Raw genomic sequence first — 8,538 nt, 5'->3', positions numbered from 1 at the left:
AAGCACCGAGACAGTGGTACATAAAATTTGATTCTTTCATGATTGAGCATGGGTATTCAAGAACCACTACAGATCATTGTGTATTTGTGAAGACATTTTCAGATGATAATTTTGCTACTTTCTTACTTTACGTTGATGATATGCTAATTGTAGGCCAAAACATAAGCAAGATTAACAAGTTGAAGTTAGAACTGAGTAAGTCCTTTGTCATGAAGGACTTAGGTCCAGCAAGACAAATTTTTGGGATGAGAATTATTCATGACAGATCACATGGGCTAATATGGTTATCACAAGAGAATTATATAAAAAAGGTTCTTGAGAGGTTCAATATGGACAAGGCAAAGCCTTTTAATTGTCCACTTGTAGGCCATTTCAAACTTAGCTCAAGTCAATGTCCTACAAGTGATGAAGAAGAAAATGAGATACAAAAAATTCTCTATGCTTCAGCAGTTGGTTCTTTGATGTATGTCATGGTTTGTACTCGGACGGATATTGCTCATGCAGTTGGGGTTGTTAGTCGATTTCTGTCAAATTCGAGGAAAGAACATTGGGCAACAGTGAAATGAATTCTAAGGTATCTTCAGAGCACTTCAAAGATGACTTTGTGTTTTGAAAAAGGTGAGCCTATTCTTGATGGGTTCACAGATTCTGATATGGTTAGTGATATTGATAATTGAAAATCTACTTCTGGTTATTTGATTACTTTTGCAGGGGGAGCAGTTGCATGTCAATCAAGATTACAGAAATGTGTAGCTCTCTCCACCACAGAAGCTGAGTTCATTGCCATCAAAGAAGCAATTAAGAAATTACTATGGCTGAAGAAATTCTTACAAGAGTTGGGCTTAAAACAAGAAAAGTATGTTCTTTATTGTGATAGTCAGAGTGCAATCCACTTGAGCAAGAATTCCTCTTTTCATTCAAGATCGAAACATATTGATGTTAGATACCATTGGTTTCGAGATGTCTTGAATGATAAACTGTTGCAACTTGAGAAAGTTCACACTGATGATAATACTTCAGATATGTTGACTAAGGCATTGCCTAAGGACAAGCATGAGAAGTGTCGACTCTTGGCAGGAATGGTCGAGGCCTCCACATAAGTCGGGAGGGGGAGAATTGTTAGATTTTCCTCTTTAGTGGGGCCCATTCACATGCTGAAATTACCTTTTTTGGAGTGACTGACATTAATGACAGTCATCAGTATTGCCATATGCCTTTATTACTTGAAGGATTTTTCAGGATGCAACCTTGGAGGTCACTACGGTTGTTCATATTCCCTCTATTCATTAAATGTTATGGTTGACGCCTTTTAAAAGGGTGTATGGGTTGTGTGCACATACAGCCGTTGTAACATCAGAGTATTTGGTTTTTCTGTAATAGTGCAGAGGTTTTAGCAGGTAGCAGAGTCGTGTTGTGCCGTGTATGTGTGCTTTATTCTTCTGTAGAACAAAGAGCATTTTTTCTGCAGGTCGTGTGTGCGTACCTTTTTAACAGGAGCAGCATAGTGTTATTCAGAAGGCAACAGAGTGTTTTTTTTTGTAAGAGTGCTTCTTCACTTCTTTTGGACTGCTTCAGTTGGTGAGTTCTTCAGAACATTCGGTGAGGTCTTTTCTCTCATTTTTTGCTACACCTTTGTGTGTTTATAAGGCTTGTGCCTTTTGGTATTTGTAATCTTTTGGTTGATAATAGTGAAAGGTATTGACCTATCGATCACCGTGGACATACTTCAGTTTGAGGGAACCACGTAAATCTTGTGTGCCTCTTTATTTTTTGTTGTCATATTTACATTGCTTTCATTGATTTATACTTGCAGAAAGGCACTTTTCTCAATACTTAGCGGCCTACGTCCCATCCCACTACGCTACTTCTGCTTGCCACTTGAAATTGATGAACTTCTTAGGGGGTGTTTGGAAATATCTCCAGATCTCCCAGTTATCTAGGATATTGCATTGTTGGATAAACCTAGATATAAGAAGTTCTTCAAAACGCATGAACAGGTATGTGAAACTAAATGACACCTGCATACTTGGACGACTCTATAGAAAACAATTTAAATTCTTTGGAAATCGACGACCGTTTTCTTGAGAAAGGACAATATTTTTATACCTATATTTTATCATTCATTCTATGATAAATATTGTACTTGATTTATATATGTCATATTCCTACGAGCTTACGCGAACCGAGCCTAGCCGAGCACCCCATGTTCGTGCTTGACTCGTTTTTGGTTAACGAGTTGATTGTGGACCGGCTTGCTGCTACATGATCCAAACACGAGCGAGTTCGTGGCGAGCCGAACCAGGAGCTGCTCAGCTTGTTTCTCGGCCGTAAACACAAAAAAACAAACAAAAAGGAATCGGTTTTCAGGATGACAGGTAATTGACCTGAGGTCCCTATTTGACTGTTTTCGGAGAAAGTTAGACTATATTTGAAATTTCAAAAAACGTGAGGTAGTATTTAGAAATAAGGGCAAAAGATTGGGCCTGGTTGGCCGTTAATGGAAATCTACCAATTCATATTTGTTGACACCCCTATATTATTGAGGCAGGAAGCCGCCAAGGAGAAAGAAACAAGCCAACTTCCTCTTACTTTCAACGGACCAAAACCAAAAAAAGGGAGAACTTGAATCAAAAAAGAGGGGAATGGCGAAAAGTCAGGGCGGCTCATGATATTCTTGGTGTTCCACTTTGTAGGGTTCTGTTTGTCTGATCGCTTGATCAGGATTTAATTTAAAGAAATGTCTCAGACTGCGAATGGAGAGAGAGAGACCGAGGTCCCACCCTTCCGTAGCTCCTTCTTCCTTCCTTCTCTCCCTCCTTCCCTCTGCGTGGAAGGTTCGAGAATAAAATCCCCTCGAATCCCCACGCGGAAGAAATCTTTTAGAGTTTCCCGCTTCACAAAGGAGCGAGTGAGCGAGCTTAAGAGAGGAGAGAAGAAGAGAAAGAAAGGAGAGGAGAAGACGCTTCCGACGACGTGGTGAATCCTTTGATTTCTCGGTGTTTGATTCATTTGATTTCGTGATTTCTTTTGTTCCTATGCAGTTGGACTGCAAAATTTGCAATCTTCGCCTTATTATTCGTGTTTTCATCGGGAATATTTTCACGCTTTTTGCCCGTTCGGTTAATAATACCCTTATTTTTCCGCTTCTCGTTTTTGGGGATTTCAAATTTTTGAGTTTTTTTAGTTTTCGGGGAAATTAGAGGTCGTGATTTTGATCGCACGGTTTTTTTTTTAAATCGGACGTACGAAAATGCCACGGTATCCTCGTCGAGGACCGATTTGTCGTTGACTAAATCGTTTAGGTTTCTCTTGCTCGGCGGTGTTTGGCTTTGATGTTGGAACTAGTTTTCACCATTATTGCCTCACCTCTTTAAGTGGAAAGTTTTTTTTGTATGTACAGCTTCGTAAGAACGTACAAAATTATGCAAAAGATTTGCGCAGGAAATATTTTCTCTGGTTTAGAAGTGAAGGAGAGTTTCTGCATTCCCATCTCTGACAGAATTTTCTGCTTTTCTCACTTCCAAACGTGACCACAAGACTGTAAAATTGAATTAGAAGGCCCGCGGAACGCATTTTCCAGTGGAATCAGGTTTTGACCGACGCATATATGTCCTTGGTGGCAGAATTACTTGTTTTTGGGATTTCTGTTTATCCCAGCCGTGTTTGGGTTCCTGGACTATGTCGCAGAATCGTCCTAAAAAGCCACATGAAAACGACTGTGATACGATATAAAACCAAGAGTCAAGGTGCAAGCTTATTATCGTAAAAGATAATATATATTATATAAAATAAACATAAAAAAGCAAGGGAGAAGCATGGTGAAAACAATAATGAAGCAGTAATAAGCAAGAGAGAAACTATTAGTAAGCGACAGTGAATCGATTTGGGAAGTGATGAGAATCAAGTTACTCATGTTTTGAAAGTGAGGAATTTCCCGCTTCTGAAGTGCGTTCACGGGAACTGCACTTCCCCACGTAACCAGATGCTTCTGGTAACTATGTGGTTGTTTTCCAAGGATGCCCAGACTGTCGAGTAATCATTTTTCAAGAAAACTCCCTTATAAACTAGGTCTGTCCAAAGATGGCACATTTGGATTGAGAAAAAGCATGGGAAGTTTTCCCTTTTGATATTTCTTCCTTTTTTCTCTTCTTGAATGTAGAAACAATTACTATATTTATGGTACATTTCCCATTCTGAAGATTTTCTGAATTGTCATGATCTTGATCTACATCCTTGGTGTCTATCTCATTGGCTCCAACTCTGCATTTGATTCTTCTTGGGTCCTGATTTGCTATCCGATCCACCGCAGCTTCGTTTGGATCCGAAGTTCCCTTAACACGGGCCTACTTAAGGCAATTCCCTTCATGTTTGGGTTAATGTGATTCTCATTTTTATCTTGGTACTGCATTGAGTAAAATTTTCCATTTTATCATCATACAAGGTCCTGAATCATGATGATGTTCGTCACAGCTTGTAACAAGGTTTGAAGAAGTTTACTGCAAACCTGCAAGATAACAGTGGGAAGCAGAAATGGGTGACGGCAGTTCGGAATCTTCAGACACTACTCGTTTCCTCAAAGATTTCTATATTCCAGACTACATAATTGACTCTGAAGCCAGCGTCCAGGAAATGGAGTATGTAGCAGACTGTCCAGTGATAGTGTTCATCAACTCCAAAAGTGGAGGTCAGCTTGGTGGGGACTTGCTAAAAACATATCGAACGCTTCTTAACTCAGCTCAAGTGAGTAAGCTTGTTGCATTGACATTTTCTGAATGTAGAGTTTTTTTTAACTCGACAGATCAAGTAGAACTAGTAGGAGCCGATGCCTTCTTAAACATAAGGGAAAGAAAGGACTATTTAGCTTCAAAATCTGAAAAGATATAAAATCCACTCTGTGTTCTTTTTTCAGGTTATTGATTTGAGAGCGCATGCACCTGACAAGGTTCTTCACAAGGTTTATGGCAACATAGAACGACTTAAGGCCAATGGTGACAGCTTTGCTTTTGATATCGAGAAGAAGATGAGACTAGTTGTAAGTGTTGTCCCCAAGTCCTTTTTGCTTCATGGTTGTATGCAACCTTAAAAAGATGGCCATATATAGAACTAATATCTAGCAACAAGATATTCTTGACTGAGCTTTTACAAATTAGGTGTAGTTTTGGTTGTTTTTGTGATTAATTGTCATTGGCATGTTGATACAGGTTGCAGGTGGAGATGGTACAGCTGGTTGGCTTCTTGGTGTAGTATGTGATCTCAAGCTAGCTCAGCCCCCTCCTGTAGCTACAGTTCCTCTAGGAACTGGAAACAATCTGCCATTTTCATTTGGTTGGGTAAGCTATGAACGGTTATTTTTTCAGGTTGTTCTTTCTCTTGTTGAATTGGAGGAATGAAAACACTGTTAAGGGAAACCATCAACTTTGGCTGTTCATTGAGAAGTGAGAACCCATATTTCATTTTTATCTCTGTCTGTTATGGTTTAACCAGAATTATGTGATGTTGTGCTCATTCACTTTAAGATCCATTTGTCATTAGTTAGTTTTGGGGATTAGATTGATATACTTTTATTAGGCCCTTTTTGAGGGAAGATTTTCGGGGAACGTCTAACAGTTTGAAAGAAAAAAAGGGGGAAACATGACAAAATAAAAAATAACTAAAGAAATAAAGAAAAAAAACATTAGGAAAACATTGTAAGGAGATAAACTTACAAGAAGCAATATTTGATCAATGCCAATCTGTTTGTAATTTATTCTGTTTGATTTTGGCAAAAGTTAGAAATGCTAAATTGCAATGTTTTGGTAAAATTTAAAAATGCTGATAAAATCATGATATTTTTATTGTTTAATTGTGGCCTTATCATGCTATGCACTTTTTCATCATAAAAGATCTCGGGGAAAAATATGTAAATTGGTTGTTCACATACTTATGCTTTTTCTTGTATTTTATAAACTTAAAATCTGCACTTTTTTGCAAGAGTTTCCAAAAAACTTTAGAAAAATATTTTTTTTTGGAAAATCTCATCAGAATCTCATGGAAATTGTCATTTTGAGATGATACAAAAATAATAAGATAAATGGTGATGTCACACAAAAATGCACAGCATGTCTGGGACTGGGTTTATTTCTTAGGATGGTTCTTAGAGGGGTTCCACACCTTTTGTAAACATAGCACATAAGATTAGAAGAGGAAATTTGTTCCAAGTGGTGAACAATAGAATAATATGATATATGACACATGCATGTAAAGAATGAGTTGTGGTTAAGGCATACTCGTTAACAATTATAAGTGTTTTTGCAGGGAAAGAAAAATCCAGGCACAGATCGGGAGTCTGTGAAGTCCTTTCTTTATCAAGTGAAGAAAGCAAGGGAGATGAAAATTGATAGGTATTCTATTTTTACTTGTTCATTGATTTCTCAGATGCTATCATTTCTGCTGGGAATGTCTTTCACTGATATTCTAGGTGTGAATGCAGTTTTCCTTTTCTTAGTGCTCAAAGCAGTATAATTTGAAATCTTTATAGTTCCAAGTACAAATCTGTTAAGAGGTATCAACAGTGTTAACTGAAGTATGCCAGATTTACTCTGTTAACAAATCTAGTCAAACAAGCTCAAGTATTCTAGAAGGTATTTTATCTAGATATGGAACTACCAAACTAGATGTATGCATTCTTATATTTTTTACTCATTTTGAGTTTCCATCTTCACCAATCCAAATCATTCTTAGCAGGAAACAGAAAACACTTTGGATTTCATGGCAGTTCTGTTCTTAGGTATTGATACGACTACCTAAAACTCATCTTCTAGAAAACATGATTTCCAGCTGGATTATGTCCACAATCTGGAGCGGACATAAATTGCTTCGACCTGTTTAGGTTCTCTTCTACTCCTGTATGGTTGGACAGAAATATTCATACTTTGTCAATAATACAATTAGTTCTTTCAATAGGACCCAACAGTTTCACTTTGTTAACCACTTCTTCCTCTTTCTCCTTTCCTCAGCATTGGTGCACATAGGGATTGGCTTCAAAATCTGAGAATGTGATCTATGTAGCATGCTTAACGGTGCAATACAAACATCGATTCTTTTTTCATTCTTCTGCAATGATTTCTCATGTTTGGATAATGTTCTCCCCACCCCCATATTTTAAGTGATGATAACCCATCCTGATGAATGGTCCTAATTAGAATTTGAGCCCAAGAGCTCTCTGTTGATGATAATGAAACTCTACCAATGAAGCAAACAAAACTTGGAGTTGCATCCTGTTACGATTGATGTTGATCCTGCCTGTAGTGATTGGGAAATAAACAGAAAGTAGAAATAAATGGGGGTTACAGAAGCATGGTAGGAGAGAGAGAGAGAGAGAGAGAGAGAGAGAGAGAGAGAGAGAGAGAGAGAGAGAGTCCTTGATTCTTCATTGTCATTCACTAAAAGACTGTAATGCATGAGAAGAGTTAGGGTAATGCCAATTGGACAAAATTACTTGAACAAGCTAAAAATTGACCCAAAAGTATTCATATGGGCGCAAAGACAGGCCCTTCTATGGGGAATAATAGACTTTTATAATGTGTTTTTCTCCTTTAATGACATTCAACCAACATGGATTAATACTTTCATAAAACAAGTATGATTGATCCTATTGCAATCTAACCTGTTGAAAATAAATTTCTCATTGAGTTTTTTGTTCTGCTATTCAGCTGGCATATTCTGATGAGGATGAAAGCTCCAACAGATGGTGCTTGTGATCCTATTGCGCCTCTAGAGCTGCCACAGTCTTTGCATGTATTTAAGCGTGTATCCCGTACAGATTCAATGAACAAGGTAACCTTTACATAGATTGCTTTATGTACTTTCAGTTTGTTTATGAAATTACAAATTAGATTGAGCCAATCTTCTAATATACTGAATCATGCACTGTTGTAAATTCGTTTTATAATAGTGATATCTGTTCTCGAAAATACGGTTAGGTTTTCTTTTTTTAATGAACTCATAAGTTTTTCATGGATTTATTTTTCACCTTTAAATGAGCGTCTGATACAAATATACAGAGGGGTGAATGGAAAAATTTATGATGAGGTATATATATTTTTGCCAGCAATATATATGGTAGGGTTGCACTAAGTTATAAAAGTTTGCGCATTCAATATTGGAAACCGAAAAAACTGTGCTTTTTCAAGTAGCTGTGTTCTTTTTCTTCCCTAATTAATGCACTATGTGCTACTGCCATCAATCACCTGGTTGATACATGTACGTATCTGTTGCTAACTACTCCAATATAGTTGGATATGAACAAGTTCATCATATCTTTCGCTCTAGAGAGATTTTGGAATTCCATAGTAGCTGATAACTTTAGATGTTAAATATCATTTACCTTTTCAAAGTTGATATAATCAATGTGCCCTTTTCTGTTTGTATATTTCATGGGGAGACACTTCTGTAAAATCCATGGAAACTTCAAATTTTGATTGCTGCCCTCAATGCTAATTGCAGCATACCTGCACACACACACACACACACACACACACACACACACACACACACACA

The 8,538-nt window shown here is 37.5% G+C and overlaps 1 protein-coding gene across 2 annotated transcripts in view; it reads left to right on the top strand.

Annotated features, from left to right (window-relative positions):
* Positions 1-2,759: 2,759 nt before the first annotated feature.
* LOC149830868 (diacylglycerol kinase 1-like) overlaps positions 2,760-8,538 on the top strand; it is a 29,707-nt gene continuing 23,928 nt past the window's right edge. Inside the window, exons 1-7 of one of the 2 annotated variants that reach the window (XM_090013533.1) lie at positions 2,770-2,976; positions 4,310-4,352; positions 4,471-4,740; positions 4,910-5,032; positions 5,202-5,330; positions 6,295-6,380; positions 7,692-7,815. In XM_090013533.1, coding sequence (XP_089869659.1) covers positions 4,531-4,740; positions 4,910-5,032; positions 5,202-5,330; positions 6,295-6,380; positions 7,692-7,815 — 672 coding nt within the window. In that variant the 5' untranslated portion in view covers positions 2,770-2,976; positions 4,310-4,352; positions 4,471-4,530. Of the gene's footprint in view, positions 2,977-4,309; positions 4,353-4,470; positions 4,741-4,909; positions 5,033-5,201; positions 5,331-6,294; positions 6,381-7,691; positions 7,816-8,538 lie in introns of both variants that reach the window. The other variant, XM_090013531.1, reaches the window with a different exon arrangement.

This window comes from Nuphar pumila, chromosome 7 (genome assembly GCF_984573655.1).
Source record: "Nuphar pumila chromosome 7, dmNupPumi1.hap1.1, whole genome shotgun sequence".
In the NCBI taxonomy this organism is placed as follows: Eukaryota; Viridiplantae; Streptophyta; class Magnoliopsida; order Nymphaeales; family Nymphaeaceae; genus Nuphar; species Nuphar pumila.
Note: the sequence above shows the minus strand (reverse complement) of the source record. Positions and strands in the feature narration are given on the sequence as shown.